Source organism: Centrocercus urophasianus, unplaced genomic scaffold, assembly GCF_019232065.1.
Source record: "Centrocercus urophasianus isolate 14NV4802_14NV808 unplaced genomic scaffold, USGS_Curo_1.0 seq_12, whole genome shotgun sequence".
NCBI lineage: Eukaryota > Metazoa > Chordata > Aves > Galliformes > Phasianidae > Centrocercus > Centrocercus urophasianus.
In genome coordinates this window covers 54,619,614-54,640,276 of record NW_024884364.1, presented here as the reverse complement: position 1 = coordinate 54,640,276, position 20,663 = coordinate 54,619,614, and the positions used below count along the sequence as shown (strand labels likewise).

The window sequence follows — 20,663 nt, the reverse complement described above, 5'->3', positions numbered from 1 at the left end:
TAAACAACTGCAGATAAAGAAAAAAGCACGTGGTTTTTACAGTGGAAATATCTAAGCATTGAAAGGACTTAAAGGGCTGCAGTACAGCTCCTATTAGTAGATACTTTTTATATGGACACAGTATGCTTTTGTAGAAGTTGTTCTATTTCATCTATAATTATTGTGTTTACAACAGTGATTAATTCAGAGAAACCTGATACAATGTTGGTGATGTGTTGATGGTTGGACTGGATGGTCTTAAAGATCTTTTCCAAGCTTGAAGATTCAAAGCTTCCATGATTCTGTATTCTTTTCCAGAGTGCCATTTGCAGAACTGGGTTAGTCTTCTAGTGATTCAGGTGCAGTGTTGCATTTTCATCATTAAAAAAAAAAGGAATATAAAATTAGATTCTGTAGAAGAAAAATAGGTAATTTTATTTGGAAAAGTTGAAATTAGTTTTTTTGGTAAAATGAAAACTATTGCAACTGGTCTTGGAAGTACAGGCTCACAAAACCCAGTCTTGTGGGACTTTACAGGAGCCTTCAGTACAAAGGGGCTTCCTTCCACAAATAACAGCTCTCATGAGAAATTCAGTCCTAAAAATAAAGAAGTGGTCAGCATTGATAGATGACATAAAACTTCTGGTTTCCAATCATGATTTTTTTTTTTTTTTTTTTTTTTTACAGCAAAATGAATGCAGAAGTTCTTAATGTTGTATTTTCTCAGACTTCCTACAGTATTTGATACTCTGCAAAGCATGAAAAATGTTTTGATCTGAAAGAACAGCACAATTCCCAATCTGTAAACCCTCTTCAATAATGATTCCTATGTAAATGATACTCATTTTCACTCCAATTCTATGTCTACATTTACTGACATGGATAGGTATGGTAATTCATTATTGTTTTTATTTCATCTGCTTTCTGCTTTTCTTTGCCTCTAGTCTCTTAGAAAAGGGAACCTAGATATGGTAAACAGCAATATCTTCTTATGAATAATGATTAAGGGTTCATGCATGCTACACCATAGTTGTGTACTGATTTTCTCTCAGCTTGATGCGTGAATGAAAATAGAGGTTATGTGTGTAGCTTTTACTACTGTTAAGCAAGGAATCAGACTGGACTTGTAATCATGGATGAAATGATTGTGGCAGTACATTTTCATTCTCGTTATATGACTTGATGTAATTGCATTTTTTAAGGGTTTTCCGATATTATTTGTAACTTTAGTCAAATTAAAGATATATCGTTTTTATTAATACTCTATTTAAAAGAACATATAAAATGATATTTTTTGTTCTAAAATAAAAATATCATTATATCCGAAGATAATAGGAGTGAACAGTCTGAACACAATTCTGATGCTTGTAATGCTGTTGTAATATCACACAGACAAATAAGTTGCTTTAACTTCACATAGCCTTCTTTGAAGAGTATTATGTGCAGTAGTAGGACTGAGATGAATGAATAGATGAATGTGTTATAACATAGTTATAACGTATAACTATGTACGTATAAAAGCACATAAATATGTAAGTATTACATATAAGCAAAACATTATTAATCATGCAATCAAACACTATAATCAATCATACTTTTTGTTGCGAAGTTCATAATCTCAGAATTCATTTTGGAAGTCAGTCATAATAATGGAAGTTAATTCATCTCCCACTTACCTTCAGAGCATTCCATGCACTTAACAGAGGATATGGGCCACAGCTAAATACAGTGAAATATAACAGCTCAATCAAAAGTGGCTGCTTTTGAAAGTGCTGGTACAACATATAATGAATTGGTTAGGGCACAAGAAATAAAAGGATCTTTCATTTACTTTTCAGTTCAGTTCTTCATTAGGAGTTCAATTTTACTACCTATCCATGCTAATAACTATGAAAAGAATAACACTATGAAGAAATTAGAGCTTTAAATGATTTAATTGGTTCTCCGGATTTAATAATAAATGCCAGAATTAGAGGATGAAGGAACTGGAAATATAGGCTTAACTTTTAAAAGCAGACAATAATTTATTTAATAGCACATTTTGCAAAAAATCTTTAGAAAATTCTACTTGAATCAAAGAAACTGAAATGTCATCGTGTAAGGAAGAACAAATATCAGAAATGCAATTTTTGATAGTGATATATATCTATTAAAAAAACATAGCCTCAAGTAGAAATATGTTCCTCAATATTATATTGTTATATTATAGGCACATACAAAACCAAACTAAATCAGGCCATGATTTGTTTCAGTTCTGATAATTTAAGACATAGTCTTTCCTGAGTTAGAAAAACCTGCCTTCTTCGTACTATCTGGGATCTGAACTTTGCTCTTCACACCAAAGAGTAATTTGTCAACATTTGATTATTATGCCTACTTATAAAAATATATCTATATATAACTGCATATGATGTCTACAAGCAGATACAATATAGTTAGTGTTAGGTTTCTTTTTATTTTTCTGGTATAGTAATTCATCCATGATAACAGAAGTAATGAATTAGCACTTGTGACATGCACGTATTTCTGGAAAGTCTACATTTCAATTATAAGTGATGAAAACCACCTCTGAGTTACGACTGCACACATGCGCATACTGATGAGGCCAAAGGCAATTATAAATTCAAAAAGATCTTTGGACAGAAAGCTTTTTTTTCTCTATTGGTACAATGGCTATTATATAAGGTTTTTAGCAGTGACAGGGCATCTCATAACAGCCATGAGAATGCAACAAATACCAAATCTGAAGACCTGTATACTTTTCTTGTGTATTTAACTATACAGCTTATAAAGAAAATGTGTGTGTAGTGCGAGCTACCACTACAAGAACATTCAGTATTTAGGATGCAAAGGTGGGGTTTTTTTTGCTGTATTATGCTCCCATCCAAGTGCATGACATCACCAGGAAGACAAGACCTTAAATAACAGAATTACCTAGGTCATTTTATTCTTCGTTTTGGCTTGGAAGCATTTGTTCTAGAGTGATCTGGATCAAAGATTGTACCTGATGGTGGAGACATTTGATGTGCACTGACTGACACATTTTTAAGAAGTCACAAAAAAGCATACAAGAAGTCCTCAATGTTTCTCAATTGCTTACACAGTTGCTCAAAAAGATAGACACTTTTAATGACAGTTTCATGACTTTTCTTATTACTCTTTTTTTTTTTTTTTTTTTTTTTTTTTTTTTTTTTTTTTTTTTTTTTTCCATTTTCACTCTAAGAGAACCACAATATTGAATTTTCACTTTTTGTGTTTTCTCTTGTAAGAATATAAATCCTTTTTGGTGAGGCAGTCTTCCTGTTTCCTCTGCAATTTTACTAGATCTTTGGAACTTCAAATTTTAAACCTACTCCAAACCTGGGCTTGAGAGATCTGAGAAAATCAGCTTAGAGTGAGATACTGACTCTGCCTACTGGTAGGCAGACCAGCTGCTGAGCTGTTAGTGTTAGACAGTGTACTTCAAGAAATCCTGATCCATCTCTTTTCATTTGAACAATTCTAGCAAGAAGACTGCTGCTCAGGGATTGGCTGGGTGTTGGTTGGTTTGGTTCATCACTTTTGGTTCATCAGTCAGTGAGCAGAGTGTCAGATGCCCAGTAGTTGCATTGTGGATAGAGATAGAGGTAGGTGCATTGTGGATGGAGATAGAGGTAGGTGTAGATATAGATATAGATGATATAGTTAGATATAGTTGATACAGATAGATATAGATATAGATATATAGATATAGATAGATATAGATATAGATATGGATATGGATATATAGATAGATATAGATAGATATAGATATAGATATATTTCTGCCATACAACATCTGTCTCTGACACCATGCTTTAACATAATAAAATAGCAAGCATTACTTTCTGGACGGCGCTCATATCTTGCTATAATTGCTTTTTTTTTTTTTTTTTTCTTTTCTACTTTCCTCTTCTGTCTTAGTAAATAGATTTTTTCTGAAACTGTATTTTCTATTTTGTTTACAGTTCTCTCCTTTATCTTACTGGGGAGGGTGGGAAGTGAGCAAATCAGTGCTTTTTGGGTTAAACCACAACGGTATTTGTACTTCAAGTGGGTCTGCTTCTGAGTGTTTGGCTTGATGGCCTGGGATATTAAAAAGCCTAGTTTGCAAGACTGTTTTGTCTGATTTGGAGGAATTAGGAATTAGGAATTGCCTAATTGTGAATTAGGCAGCACTGCATTTTTTACGACAGTCTCTGTTTCATTCTTACTCTGTACTGAAATATTATTTCCAGAATGTGCAAGGTCTGCAGCCCAAAACCAGCCCTTGAACCTGAAACATGCATATCTACAATCTATACTGCCCCAGCTGACACCTGCACTAGCACAACAGCATGAGTCTTTTACAAAAACAAAAACTCTATAGTGAACATTTGACAAAATCTAACTGCTGATTTAGATTAAAATTTGTTTTCCACTGCTTTTACTTGTCATCTGTCTGACCAATGTGTTCTACAACAGAAGTTGTTCCTTAGCTTTAGCTAATAGTTTTCAAATCACCTATATTGCACAGAAATTAACTGTATGTGTAACTCAAGGACGCTATACTGTAAGCATGATAGGCAGTGGCCAAACAATTAGAAAATTTCCAGCTGGTTAAGAAATCACATAAACCTAGCTCCTGAAACAAAACTAGGGGGCTTGGGGAAGTAAAAATCAAAAAGTGAATTGGAAGGATGTGCATATTAAATAACAGGATTAAATATTGTCTTCTCTTGCTTTCAAATAAAAACAAAATGAAGAAAAGATGAAGCACTAAATCTTAGAAAATTAAGTTGCTCGCTATTAGATAAATATGATTTGTTAAAATAATAGGGAAGGTGCCTCAATGTAGACTGTGCTTTCACTGCTAAAGAAATACTCGTGACATACTGTGTGAGTCTTTCTAGTGACTATGCTTCTTTCTTTTCCCTGTAATTAACTCTTGTGACAACATGGGCAAACTCTGCCACTCCTCATTATTCTTCAATGCTAGTGATGGACAATTAGATTGTGAGCTTCCACTTACCTGCTGAAATTGTTCCATGTATACACTGTAGTTTCATATTGCAGTTTTTGTAAAGTCATTCATCTTTTAATTTTCTTTTTTTCTGAGATAATTGGGAATGCAGTAATCGTTAACTTCAGAGTATAATGGGAGGATAACTGAAAGCATGCGATAAGATAGTACAATGTGGTTTGAGTAAATACATATTTTTAGAATATTTTCTTAAAATATTCTATCCTTAAAGGGAACTGTCCTTCGTGCAATGCAGATAAAATTCTGGCAATTCTGTCAAGCATGTCCTTAATGTTCAATAAAAAAATGGAAATAGACTACAGTTCAGCACTGTTCTTTAAAATCCACAGTGATTATTCCTTATAAAATTATTATTGTTCCAAATGGTGTCCTATTTTCATACTGAAATGTTCAACTAATACAAGTTCTATGGGTCAGACAGTGGTTATTTTGGTTTCACGGGAAGCCTTGCTGCGTTTCTCCTGCCTCAAGATGCATCTTTTGTTCTTGTTATAGAAAACTATCATGGATTATTTTGCCGTAAGGTACTTTTCATTATTACAGTGAATTGGTCTGATAGTTCGGTTAAAAGTTAGTTTGCCTTCCTGAGAAATTCCTTAAGCTGTTAAAAAGTAGAATTCCTCTCTGAATTTCAAAGTTTCCTAATACTTGCTATCACAGTGGTTCCTAGGCAGGCAATCATTCTGTGATTGCTTTTAAATCAAGAACACTGATTTAATGATATGAAGTTAGGAGTGTTTTCCCGTCTTGTCTGCAGGGTTTTGTCGCATAATAAGCCCTAGCTTCTGTCCGAACAGTCGCAGTAATGGCTGATGGGGTTGCGAAGGCTGGTAATGAAGCAAGGAGAAAGAATGCAGTGTCTTTGAAAGCTTTTTCTGTCCTTTGGGTTGCTCATGCCTGCAGGACATACAGAATGGGTTTTAGGTCAGGTCTTTTAGAAGAGGGGAATGTTTCTTTGTTCTGAAAGTTAGTTTGTCATGAGTGTTAAGTACCTGTCAAGTTATTTTGCATATATAGAGAAATTCTGAAATGTATGTTGCACAGTTAGTTTTCTTTAAGCTGCAGCCAAGTGCTTTTAGATACCGAGAGAATAGTGCACGTTTCTGGAAGGTGTAATTTAGACTTTGATAACAATAATGCATCCTGAAGCAGTACATCAAGGAAAGTAGCCGCAGCATACACAGATCTGCTCTTCCATATGCAGAAAAAACTATTCAAGTGTCCCAACACTAACTGAAGATAGAACTGAAGTGGTCACTTACTTGTAAACTAAAATTTACAAAAACTATTAAAAAATGCATTCAGTACATGTAGTACAGAAAAGGGTTTATCTTTAACAGCACCCCCAACATTTTTACATTTGGCCTCCATTTCAGCAGTGGTGATTTCCTTCTCCTTTTCCTATGCATTACCATCAATATTGTTATTCTCCAAGCTGTGTCCTCTCCACGTTCTGCAAAATTCTTGTAGGAAAACCAGATAATTCTTATCTTACTCCACTGTGTGCCAGTAATTCTACTGATCAAAATTATTCTCCCAATGTTTTTTTTATATTGCCTATCAATATGTAAGTTAGAGAACATCACAGAGGGTACAGTATATAAATTCATATGCGCGGCTGCTGCTTATATGACTGTGTCTCCCTTCTTCACGTGAGAATTTTTTGTGTGAATTTCAGGCAAGAAAAGAAGTTAGTGGTTAAATGAATTGAACCAATCATTATCCTAGGATTTCATATTCCTTAAGTGCTTTTATGGGTCTTTGTTGGATACTTGGGAATTTGCAGTTCTTTGTAAAATTCAGATGAGCCACACTGGGTAGTTGGTTTTGTTCTTCTCAGTCGAAGATTAGAAGGCTGATACAGTTTAATAATAAGCCAGAAGGACCAGTGGATACTTACCCACGTCACTTCCCTGCTGCCATTCCCTGCAGGGAGAAAAGTGCTGGGGATTAGTGGAATGAAATTAACCAGTCTATGAAAACCTACAAGGCTCACTACATTATGATGTATTACAGTGCTCTGTGCTTGTAACAGCACTGGGCTCTAGTATTAAAGCTTTGTTTTTCGGTGTTAAATGCATGAGGAATTTTGGAATGAATGTCCAAGTTCTTGGGGTCATAAGGTTTGTACTTGCACAGCACTCATGAAAATCCATCCATTCATCTAACTTAGGCATGGTGGAAGTACCCATGAGCATATTAAACCTCTTCCAATTTGGAGCTATCTTAAAATAATGTCCTAACACATAGAACATTTCTTATTGACTCATTCTAAGTTTCTCTTCCTAAATGCCACCCTCAGATTTTTATTTACCTTTGACATTTTAACTTATGGAAGATCACTCATTTTATAGTGGCCTTCAGAGTTTCTTTGGGTGGAAGTTATTTTTACTGAATTAATTTATTTTCTGTGTCATATTTTGCTATTGTCAAAATATCCACTGTATTCAGTGATTTTGTTTATACATTCTCAGTTACCAATCTGTTGGGAACTAATTCCTCTGTGCTATCAATTTGTTTTGGAATTTTACTGTAACAGGACAGATTTACCTATCTATAGTAAATTACATCTTTTGCAAATATCTGATTCTAGAAAAGCAAGGCTTGTACCAAGAAGCAATATAATTTATTAGTCAAGTGACATAGTCAGACAAAAAGAAAAAAACAAAAAAACCCACAAAAGTTCTCTGGCTTATAAGCTCGTCTTCACATCTAAAATTGAATCAACATACTCCAAGCAAAGTACAGAAATTGGTCTCAGTTCAATTTCATTATTGTTAATCACTGTGGCTGTCTGAGAGAAAAGGATAGTTAACAGCTGTGAAACTGAGGGAGCTGCTACTGAGGATAGAGGTGATAAGGTGTCTACTATGTAGAGAGAGAGGGACAGATTGTTATCCCCTATGGAGTTGTGAAGATTAGCAGAAGAGATAGTGTGAAGAAAATCATATAATGTGAGATAAAACAGGCTTCTTACTGAGCTCTTGATCTTATGATTTTTAGTATCCTGCAGAATAATAAGCATTATGTCCAGGCTCATCTTCTGGAAGTTTACAGTACCACAAGTGACCATTACTACTTTTAGATGGAGGAATTGTGATAAAAGCAGACTCTTGATTTATAGTGATGTGACCTTTAAAAGTATGTATTCTGACCTCTTTCACCAGCATCAAGGCTCCAGTGTCTATAAATAACTTATTATATAAAGGCATACTGGTGTGCATGCTACACTTTGTCATACAGACCCCTACCACCTGATTCACATGTTAGGAAAAGGCAACAGAAGTCATTCAAATCTGCAAGAAGGACAGCACAGTCTGCTGAAGGAGAGATTTTATGGGGGCTGCTTCCACATCTAGTGAATGAAGGTAGATTCATGTTTGTGGCCACTCACCCATTCAGAAATACCAAGTTTGGAAAGCCAAGATGCCTTTCAAAAGATTACTCATCATGAAGGATTCCCAAGAGCCTCTGCCTGTTCAAATAGGTCAACATTTTCAGAGACGTAAACTATAGGAAATTAGAATGGACAAGTTTATTTCAATTCTTGTCTTTATGTGAACACTATTGTTCAGATTCTCCCGAAACATTGAGAAACATTTTACATGCTGTATTTTATGGAGCTTAAAAACATGGCACAATGAAGAACTACCTGTATCTCACCACAATGTCAATTTATTTTCTCTGCTATTATTGCAGGTGATTATGTAGTCATGACTATATACTTCGACTTAAGTAGAAGAATGGGATACTTCACTATTCAAACATACATTCCCTGTATATTAACTGTTGTACTTTCCTGGGTGTCCTTTTGGATTAAAAAAGATGCCACACCAGCAAGAACAGCATTAGGTAAGTTGTTAATAATTTCTTTCTCTGCTCTCTTCATGTAGTTTCTATACTGTAATTTGAAAATGTCAGCTTCCTTTCAAAAAGACCACAAGATATATGCTTTATATTAATGCTACCATGTCTTGCAGACTCCTGTCTATTTATCGATGAAGCCTATTTATCAATGAAGCCTTTTGTTTTCTGCCTTTTAAAGGGTAATTAAAAGTAAACTACCCTGACCCTTTGGAATGACACTGCCACATATTTTGCATAATATTCTAGAACTAATGGCTCTCCCCTTGTTCTCACTATGATATTTCAGTGACATTTTTAAAGAATAAATTAATTGTACTGCTGGCTTCTTTTTCTTCTGAAACTCTTTCCCTACAGGATATGATGTCGTATGTATACTAAAAAACTGTGGGATATAATAATATTAGTTCATTCAAAATGTTTTATGTTTGTAAGCTTGAAGTTAAGCCCCATTCTAGGCGTGTAGATATTTTTCATATGTTGTTCTGAAAAAGATTTTTCAGCAGGTCATTTATGTCAGGACAACTGTTTGCTATTTGGCACTGTGCTTTAGGATACACCAAGAAACTCTGACCATTTTTTCTTATGTCTATATGAAAACCTGCAGCTTTTTACAAGTGTCAAGGGCATAAGGTCGTATGACAACAGCCTTATAGGTGTACATCAGAACTGAAAGAAAAACATTTTGGTTCAGACTGAGGTTGCCAGCACTGCAGATCACTAATTTATTCAGTCAGGAAAAATTTACACTAGTATAGGAAAAAGGGGAGGTATGTCATGTTTTACATATATATTTTCAAAAGTAGGTGTTACCGTTCTCAGCTATTCATTGCTTCCTCCTGTTGGAGCTTCTCACATCTCTGTTTAACCAAGTGTGCCCTCTAAATCATTCCAACGCAAAACAACAGATTATTGAAAACCAACTCACTTGATTTTTTGAACAGATAACATTTTTTGGACCGAAAACATTTGTAAAAGCAACTGAATCCCCTAGTTTGAGGTGGAGGCACTGCTGCAAGGAAGTGCTAGGACAAAGGATACAGATGGGCTGTTTACCCTGAGACTGCATGAATACAGCAGGCATGGGATTCTCGAGGCCTTCTGTGAGACAGTGGACCTTTATTCAAACCACATGATAGGAAAGTCCATTTGCATGAACTTTCACTCTCCTAAGCTTCTGATCAAGTATTTGTCATCCCATTCCACCCAAATAAGTAAGCATTTACCAGAAATGGTTGTTAATTTTTGTGCAAATTCATTTGTCTGCTCTCTTCCAAACAACAAAACACAGGTGCTGTACTTGATCTCAGGAGGACAACTTGTTCAACAGTGCTGCCTTTATATATTACTTTAAAATGACTTATCCTGTTTCTCGCTGTCCCTCTCCTGAACTAATAATTCTGAGAAGCCACCAGTTTTAAGTGTTCTAGTTTCCAGCCTACGCCCCCTGACGGATCTGAAGGGAAAAATAAAAAGGAGGTGCTAAAGAGATTTTGAAGCCCACTGACTTTGAATGAGATTTTAGCTGCAAAGTCACTTGAACTCTTCCAGAATTCTAATCCCGCTTTCTAAGTCCTTAACTTACACCAAAAGCATATTGTCATCTGTTCAAAGTATACTAACACCTGGTATGAAAGCCATCTTTCTAAATCATCTATGTTCCCATAGTTCATTAACCTTCTGCTGAATGACAGAAGAATTATATTATTGAAAATACTCTCTAAGAATGAGTCCCTCACTAGCCTAAGCAAAAAAGCCTATATGCCAACCATGCCACTCTCAATCCTTAGACATCTTTCTAGGTAGAGGTTGTATCAGCTTTAAATCTTAGTGAATGACAAGGGACATCTTTCAAGCCAAGAGCGACTCAGTGGATGGTAGCAGGATCAATAGTAAGGAAAACCTAAAAGAACCTTTAATAGGGCAAGTACAAGCAGACAACATTAGTTCATATTTTACAGATAATTCTGTATTAAAACCCTTTTTGCATGAGGTGAGCTCAAAATTGAAATCTGCAAGATTTGCTACAGGAGTTTGTAAAACTGACAAATGTAGCCATGCATCATCTTGTGTGTCCAACTAACATTTTCTGAGTGCCAGAGTGCTCTGGCAATACGGAAGACCCTAAGAGTCTAATCTGTGACCCCTTCTACCTCCAAGGCAATGTGAAGATAGACTAACAGTGAGGACAGAGCACCTGCGTGATTATCTATTCCTGGCTGTTTCCTCTGGTGGCCAGAAAGTTGAATAGGCCTTTAGCATACTTTCCTGTGGAACAACTTTCTTCTGAAATTGAATGGCTCAGTGGAGAAGAAAAGATTGACCGTGCTCTGTTGTTTTCAACTACAAAGCCCCATGTGTGTGCAGAGCATCCATTTGACTTATCTTCCTTAATGCTTATTTTTACCAGAAAAGCAAAAAGGGATAAAAGGTGTCTAGCATTACTAATTTTCTGGAGGCAGACTTCATACCCTGTCTCTGAGAGTAGTTCTCCACACCACACAACTCAGTTTTAAATTAATTAGAATCAAAAGTAGGATACTGATCATAACAGTGTGGCTCTCCTTGCCTCCCCCCTGTTACCAGCAATAAGATCAGAGAAAAAATGTATTTCTATATTAAGGTTGTGAATTTGAAGTAAGACCTTGAAAGTGAGATATTCCAAGGCTGTATCCAGTGGCTGTGATTGCTAACTCATAAAAACTGTGATAGAAAATTAAAATAAAATAAAACTTTCTTATAAATAAAGTCAAGTGACTAGAAAATAATATGTATATGGGTCACCTCTTTTTGTACATGATCAGAGACCCATTACTCCCAATTTGCAAATGGCCTCTTGACTCTTGGGATGCCAGATGCAAATGTTCCCAACTTACTGTAGGTCTGCCTGTATAACAGAAGCTATAAATCTATCTGAGCAACACACTTCCACATTTTGAGAGTGGCACATGGTAAAATCTGAGTAATACAGCCAGAGGCAAACCACTGAAATTATCCTGCTAATTAGTTGAAATGAATTGCATACTCGGTGCACCAAAACTGCCCTGAGTATAACTGCATTAATGTGAAGGACTAGCATCAGGGAAACATTTCACTCTCTGAAATTAATGAGTAATTTTCTAAGCTATTGGCAACTACTCAGGGTTATATGAAGGACGGGTTTTACCCCTTTCTGAATAACTCTAAGTAATAAGTAATTTTTGTTCTGGAAAACTAAATGCAGTCAGGGATATTTTGCTGAAGGAAAAAATGGGACCATAATAATGCTTTCAGCAGCACTGTCTAAAGGCATTTAAGTGGTTTCTAAAAACTTGGCATCACAGCCCCTTTTTAACACGCTCTTTGAGGGGCTGAGGCCAAGAGTGTTAGTGTGATTCACTCCAGGACACTTGAAGAGTCAGTGGGAAAATGGAAATAGAATTCAGCTGTTGCATGAGAACTGTGTTTTGTGATCTCTAGCTATACTCTTCTCTTCTCCATTCAGAGGGGAAAAAATAGCTTTCTGCTGTATTTACCTGTCTCTGGTAATCAAAATGATCTTCTCCCGATGTTCACAGTCAAGAACAGCCAGCAAGTGTCTGAAGAAAAGTTATGATCTGAAAAATAGAGGGCTGTTTTTCTTGAGGATGAAGGGAATTAAGTTAAACCAAAGCTTTCATCTGAGCTCCCCCCTGCTTCTTAAAAAATGGCTATAATGTATAATATGAAGAGACAGTTACTGTACAGCAACTTCAGGTGGAAGCTTAAAAAACGTAGTAGGTATCAAGGGCAGCGATGCTTTGGTATAAAAGAAGTTAGAGATGATGTTTAAGAAAAAGTGAACATTGCTGTCCTTGTCATTTTGCCTTAAGTTCCTTCCATGGAAAAATAAAGCAAATGCTCAAAACAGATGCCAGACCAGAAAGGTGAAGAAATGAAGTTTATAAACAATAAACTTCGGTAAATTTATAAATTTATAAACTTGGGTAAACCAATATACTTTTTCCTATGGGAAAATAAGAAAAATAGAGCCTCCCTGACCAAATAGTTTCTAATACTCCTGTTACTTCACTTGAAATGCCACTGCACAGTAAGCAGCTTTCTGACAACTGTTATGTTAAATAACTATTTATGCCAATGATCTAAAGGTTAAAGTGTTCTCATGCATTTTGTATACCTACACTGATGTACTGGAAAACCCTTTTTGATTTATCAAATATTCATTCTATCTTTGGTATCTCGGAGAATATAAATGTCACAAAAGTGAAATTTATGCACAAGCATGTGCTTCTTCTCACACCTACCTACCAGAAATTTTTGAAGCTAGCTTACTTCAAAGCTGTTCCTGGCTGATGTTAGATTTCTGCTGAAATAGTTCCAAAGCACTGCAAATTTCAATAACAGATTCAAAGCTCACTTCACAGTATTGATGTCTCCTAGGCGAGAGACTTAACAATTTAATCTATCAAAGTTTATTGCATTTAAAACCACTCACCAAACTGAGTTTTCTTAACATGATAGATAAAATGAACTAAGGGTAAGGAATCTAGATATTGTATTCGGCAGTGGTGTTTTTTTTATTTTATTCTTATGTGAATATTGGCGTATTCTGACTTACAATTGCATAGGAATGTAAAACAATATCATCTTGTACACTTCTTTCTCTTTGCTCTCTGCATGTGTCCTCATAGGACTCATTTTAATATTTCAAAACTTGTGTCAATGTGTCAGGTAAAGTTGATATACGAGAGTGAATTTTTGTTATTTTAAAAGCTCATTCTTTGTCTGAGCTGAAATCCAAGTCTAATCCTCAGCTTAAACGAGGAATGATTCTTCTATAATTGTTGTCATATTGTGAAAATACTGTATATAAATAATGGAAGTAACAATCTGATTGTTCTGCCTTTGAATGTTTCCAGCTCTACACATGGCATTCATATGTCATGGCCTTGACATAATTTGAAATGTGACATATAATCTGGAAATTGTGATGGTTTGTGATATTCTCAAACTTTCTGTTCTCTAAGGTTTTATATTTTGATAGCAAAACATGATTCATTGTCAAAACAGTTGAGGTTGAATGCTAACAGTTTCTTTAAAAAAAAAAAAAAAAAGTTCCTCCCAAAATCTGAAACATGGTCATCCAGGAAGAAAAATATATTTATAGCTAACAAGGACCAAGTCAAGGCAACATTTGTTGCAACTGGAAATTTTTGCAGTTGATCACTCTGATGAATGCATAGGGTTTGTGTCTGGAGCTGTTAAAAGGTTCATTAGCTACAGAGCTGTTGTTGAGGGGTCTGTAGGTGTTACTGGACCATGGCAGCCACCTACATTGTGATACAATAGAGATGAAACAAATATTTTTGAAGTACCTTTTAGATGTTGAAGATACGTACAAAGTCTAAAAGCATGTCTATGTTGAGGTTCAAAAATGTAATTGCAATTCGTGTGTAGACTAACGTTAGCAGCAGTAGAAAATTAGTGAAAACCACAAAACCTGAAAAAAATCTGCAAAGTATTCAGTCATACTGGGATAACTCTTTTGTACTATTTGTGTTGTTGAATATATACGATTGGATGAATCAGCTAGCTTAAAGTTTGAATGAACTAAAGTGGCTGCTCTGGGTTCCAGTGCAAGACAGTGCCAAATATTGAGATGACATACACAGAATAAGGCTGTTTCCCGTGGAAGGAAAATTTTCCACATTTCCCGCTTTCTACCAGCATTGCTTTGATCTTGATTATTGGGTTGTTATTTGTTTTTTTCTTCTTTTCAGCAATTTTTTTTTTTTTTTTTTTTCTGTTTCTATTCATTATTTGTTGTAAGAGAAAATCCAGGCGCATGCATTAATCGTCATTTTGGCTCTTCCAGAGACTTTTTTACGGTTTGAATGAGGCAGGTTATTCTTGTGAATTGCTGTAGTTTCAAGTGCTGAAAATCAGAGGTGGGCATACTTTATCAAAGAGAAAGTAGTCACAAGTAATCCACTGATACTTTTTGCTCTCCGCCGTTCCATTTGTGGAAAGTAATTTTACTATAAGGCGTAATTTAAATTATCCCCCGCCATTTCAAACACTATGTACCATTGCAAAATACCACTTTAACTATAAAAAGAAAGATTACCTTACAGTTATGTTTTTAGAGCAGGCTCTCTTTTGGGAATTACTTGAGTGAGTGCTTTATTTTTCTTTCCAAATCATTGAGGAGTTTTAGTTTTTCCTATATAAAGACTTGTGGTTAATAACGAATGATTAAAAACGTCAGTCCAAAATAGGAATGAGAAGCCATCTTCTGCTGAGGAATTAACACGAGTGATGTGAATTACCTAACAGCCAAATAACTGACACCCCATAGACTTCATTCTAATACTGGTTTTATTGTTTCAGGATATTTCACTCTAAGTAATCCCGATTATATTCATTATTACTATATCAATCTAAGCTGTGATGCTTTGTACAAATTGAAAAAGCTATTTCCATTAAGGTTGCATCTGAAGCTTGTATGAGAATCTGTTTTCCCTTACCCAGAAAGAAAACAGCAGTGGAGCACTCCCAAGGAAGCAGGGTTGTGAAAATGTATTTTCAAAATTCATAATTAGCAGCAAAAGTTATTTTATTTTCTTTTTTCTCTCTCTCTCTTTTCTTTTTTTTATTTTTTTATTTTGAGCACAAGATTTTTCACTAGAGGAGTATTGCTGTGAAAAAAAAAAAGCCAACAGCATGTTTTCATTTATGTTTTCTAGGGATTTTGCTTTGTTTCTTTGTACTAATGGTTCTGGGTTTCTGTTGGGCTTTCTTTTACTTTTCTTAAAAAAAATATAAGGAGATGAGGAAAAGTATACTGAGGGGCATGGGAACTTCTGTGTTGCAAAGACAAATATGAACAACTGAGGAAAGTTTTGTTTACTAAATGCTTCTCCCTCTACAGTTGTTTTTCATTATTTTTATACTGCCAGACAAAACGAATGACTTTCTTCTGAAAATTTGTGTATGCTTTGGTATTCTGTTGTGTGTAGAGTTTTCCAAAGATTCTTTTAAGCCTGCAGAAACTATATTACATAAAAGTAAATCCAGTTTTTCTCTTTAGGGATTACTACAGTATTGACCATGACAACTTTGAGCACCATTGCAAGAAAGTCATTACCCCGTGTCTCCTATGTCACCGCTATGGATTTGTTTGTGACTGTATGCTTTCTATTTGTATTTGCTGCTCTGATGGAGTACGCAACGCTCAACTACTACTCCAGTTGCAGGAAACCAAACTGTACTAAGAAGAAAAAGTCGGTAAGACAGGAGTGTTTTCTTTTCAATACTGTTGCTCAGAGGTTTGAGAATCATTTAGTAACATCCTGTAATCTCATTACACTCCACTCCTCCTAGCCTTTTCCCACTTCAAGGTATTATTTACCCTGAAAGCTGATGGAAAGTAATTACCAAGAGTTCTGTTCTTAACAGAAGGAACCTGCTGACCATGAAGCAGCAACTCTGCCCATGTGTCCTTTTCCCCCTCATTACTCTTCTAGTAGTCACAAAGGGCTTCACTGAAACAGGTATCACAGCTCATTATGAAATCGTATGTACATCAGTGTATAATCAAATGCATCTGCTATCTTGTGTCTTAACAGGTCTAGGAATATTTATGAATTTTAAAAATGGGATTTTGTTTTTCATATTGGGCACCAGCACTTATTTTTAGCCCTGTGTTCAAATGTTCCTACATACAAGAACAAAGGAGGGCACTTGCAAAGTCTTTGAAAAAAGATGCATTTTTAGACAAAAAGACCGTTGCAATAACAATACACCAGCTCTTTACATACAATTATTTAAAACAGCAATACAAAGTCAAATAGGAAAACTATGAAGGAGGAACTAAAGAAAGAAAGGTGAATACTGGGAATAATTGGTCAGGAAGTAGAAGTGGATTGAAACAAGCTATAGAAAGTGATTCAATGAAGAAATAACAGAGGAAAAGATTAAAATAATACGGAATTAGAGAAAACGTGAAAACCAATAAACTTGGTTAATGAAAACTCCATTAAACCTCTAATAGCTATTTGTAAAAATGCATTACATGGGAAAGGCAGAAGAGTATTACCAAAAGAAATTTATGGGACAATCAAAGTGAACTTCCTAATGATCAAACTAAAATAGCTATCCTATAGAGAAATTGGATGAAAGAGTCTTTAGTATCCTTGTGGGCAAGATGTATTTCCAGACATAAAAGAAGATGAAGGAAGACATGCAACATTGATAGTATATAAGTTAACTTGTGAGGAAATCCTTAGCTATTGTTTACTAAATTAAAAATAAAAATAAAAAAGGTTGAATAAATTCTTAAAGTGGATGGAAACAGGGTGCACATTCTCCAGATTCCATGAAGTTTCAAAGTGTGCAGAATATTACATAAAATAATTTGAAGGTTCAGTATGAAGAGTTTTAGGGAGAAATGCATTTAAAGATGTGTTTTAAGAAATGGTATTTAGTATTAGGTACATATGAAGCAATACTTATATTTTCCTCTGAATAGTTCTTTTCTTATCTTTATTTAAGCTACCTGATGTCAGTTTTGGTCATGTGATGGTAAGTATCCTGTTTAGTCCTGTGACAGCAATGGCGGCTCGAATGTATGGTTGACATTTATTTGCAATAATTCCTGAGAAAGCTATAATGCTGTGTTATACTTCACCCTGACTTCACTATAAATACTGTTTTTGCTTTGTTGTTAAAAGGTCAGTTTGTTTTTGACTGTGGTAGAGGAACATACCTGCCTCTTTCTGTAAAGACTTATCAAATGATTTGGGAGAGAGAAGGGTCAAGTGTAAATATTTTGTGCTATTCTTAGCCAAGAATTCTGTTCTTCTGCTGTACGTAATGCTGCACTTCTACATTACATTTTAGTAAAAATTATTAAGAACAAGTCCAACAAAAATGTATGTGGAGTTTTAGTTAATGAATTTTGTAAAAAATAACTTATGTACATCTGTAAAATCTTTCACAAACTTTCAGATGGATTTTCAAATATTTTGGGTTTAAGAGTTTAGCATAATTAGGAGTGTATTAGAAACATATCTAAAAATAGAATTAATTATATTCCTCAAATTTCCAGATAACTGTTTGGTTAAGTTCAGCTGCAATAAAGTTTAAGTTGAGCACCCAGTTGAAATCTAAAACTGTAATACATACTGTAATATGCAGATATATATAAAGGATACAGAAGATCAGTGTAGCAGCTGGATGAATGGTCCACTTCCGGATATCCAATGCAAACACAAAGAGGGATTGAACTTAACTACCTCTTTCATATTTCTTGATTTTTATATGCTGAAGTGTATTGTTTATAATTCCTAGCTTCACGTTGCTAGTTTACCTTTCACAAATTATAAACTTAATTTAAAATAAGTTTTTTAAAAGGTTTTCTGTTCCATTTAAAGAGCTCATAGCACTGAAAGTCTGCATATTGACAATGAATAACCTAATGAATGGATTTGCATTTATACATTTACTACTGCTGTCATTCCTTGGAAAGAATTTTGAAAAAAAAGAAAGCTTTGGTCAGTAAGGCACAATGAATGGTTAGTGGCAATTTCCTTTTTTGCAATTGAAGAAGAAAAAATAAATACAATTAAAATATTAAGGTTGGTAGTCAGTCTTATCTGCTTGGAAGTTTACCTGCAGATTTTTAAAGTTTTTTACCCACCCTTCCTAATGTTAAGACATGAGAACATTTCCTAATATTGAAGTGGAGCTTACTTTTAAAGTGTCACAAATTTGCATGCAAAATGCTGCAGAAGCTGAACAACGTAAGTCAATTACTCCCAGGATAGCTTGAGTTTTTGTCAACCTTGAAGTGATGCAACTTAAAAGGTTAAATTTCAGTAATCTTAGTCAATCTATGTTCAGGTAATCCCACCCCTCATTTTTTTCCTCATGGAGAACATGCATATGCTATATCTGAAATAATTTTATGAAGCTTGTTTCATCACTGCATCTGAAATGTTTTGCATGAGGCACCTGAGAAGTGCCTTACCTTGGCATATTTCTCAGGTGGTACTGAGATGGTGTCTGTTGTATGAGTACTGCTCTCCTCCCAGCCCCATCTCAGCAAGCTGGAGAAAAAGGCTTGTGAAATTCAACAAGGAGAAGCACAAACTCCCAGGGAAGAACAACTCCAGGCATTAGTACACTGTGGGGTCCACTCAGTTAGAAAGTAACTTTGCAGAAAAGGACCTTGGAGTCCTGGTGGACACCAAGAAGAGCATAGAATCATAGAATCATTTAGGTTGGAAAAAATCCTTAAGATCATCAGATCCAACCATCAATCTAACACCATCAAATCCAACACTGAACCATATCCCTAACTGCCCCATGCACACATCTCTTAGAACATAATTGACAGAGGTACCACCACTTCCCTTGGCAGCCAATTCCAATGTCTGACCCACCCTTCCTGTGAATAAATTCTTTTTCCTGATATCCAACTGAAAGCTCATCTGTATAACTTGAGGCCATTTCTTTATGTTTTGTCACCTGAGAAAAGAGACTAACACCACCTCACTACAACCTCAGTTGAGGTACATGTTGAGACTGATGCAGTTCCCCTTCAGCCTTCTCTTTGCCAGACTTAACAACCTTAGTTCCCTCAGCCACTGCTCATGTGTTTGTTTTTTTTATTCAGTTTCTTTAGCAGCTTTGCTGCTTTTCTCTGTATGTGTTTGAGCAGCTTAATATCTTTCTGGTAATGAGGAATTCAAAGCTAAATACAATATCAGGATCCAGTCTCACCAGGGCTGAGTACAGAGGAACATCCTGCTGACCAGACTATTTGTGCTGCAGTCCGGAATGCTGTTGGCCTTGTTGGCAACCTGGGCACACTGCTGGCTCGTGTTCAGACAGCTGTCAAACAGTGTTTTAAAATCCTGTACTTAAGTCATGGCTATTTGGTGCAAAATTGTATCTGTTTGAATGGTAAGTTTAAGAGGTAGTGAATGCAGCTTATTTAACTTAGCACTCCACCACCTTTCTGGAAATTCATCTGATAAGGCATCCTTTGATGGAAAGAAAGCTGGTCCCTGAATCTAGAATTCCTGTGGTATTGACCTCTTACTCCCAGCTCAGATTTCATGTCTCATGTGACTTCTCATATGATTATTAATTGTGCATCATCCGTAAGAGTTCATCACATTGTTTGTTTCTTTTTCTCTCCTCAGAATTATTCTGTACTTGATATGAGACCACCAACTACAGTCATCACATTGAACAATGCCATGTATTGGCAAGAATTTGAAGAGGCATGTGTCTATGAATGTCTGGATGGGAAAGACTGCCAGAGTTTTTTCTGTTGTTATGAAGAATGTAAATCAGGCTCATGGAGGAGAGGACGGATTCACATAGACATCTTAGAATTGGACTCTTACTCTAGGGTCTTTTTTCCTACGTCCTTCCTGCTCTTTAACCTGGTCTACTGGGTTGGATACCTCTATCTTTAAAAGTTGCCTGTAGTGGTGAAGACTGCTATGTTTTCACACTGAGGAGAGATGGTGAAAGTGCAGCAAAAGTGAAGGACATGGTCAGTTTCATCTCAAATTATAAAGGCCACATTAACCTTCACCGTCACAGAGTGTGATGAAGAATTTTAATTGCCTAAAAAGAAAAACATGGAAGAATTATCTCCTTACTGCTATTCATTTTAAGGGAAAGATTCCTAAAAATTCAGCTGAATTTGTAGTGTAAGCGATGTTTATGAATAATTATTGTATATTAGAATTCTTACTATTCTCCCTTGACATAGAAGCTATAC

The 20,663-nt window shown here is 35.5% G+C and overlaps 1 protein-coding gene across 1 annotated transcript in view; it reads left to right on the top strand.

Moving 5' to 3' along the window:
* GABRG3 (gamma-aminobutyric acid type A receptor subunit gamma3) overlaps positions 1 to 20,463 on the top strand; it is a 286,455-nt gene extending 265,992 nt beyond the window's left edge. The window contains exons 7-10 of the mRNA XM_042810309.1: positions 8,720 to 8,872; positions 15,954 to 16,150; positions 17,417 to 17,446; positions 20,074 to 20,463. Of these exons, the coding sequence (XP_042666243.1) occupies positions 8,720 to 8,872; positions 15,954 to 16,150; positions 17,417 to 17,446; positions 20,074 to 20,352 (659 nt within the window). The 3' untranslated portion in view covers positions 20,353 to 20,463. The remainder of the gene's footprint in view (positions 1 to 8,719; positions 8,873 to 15,953; positions 16,151 to 17,416; positions 17,447 to 20,073) is intronic.
* Positions 20,464 to 20,663: the final 200 nt, after the last annotated feature.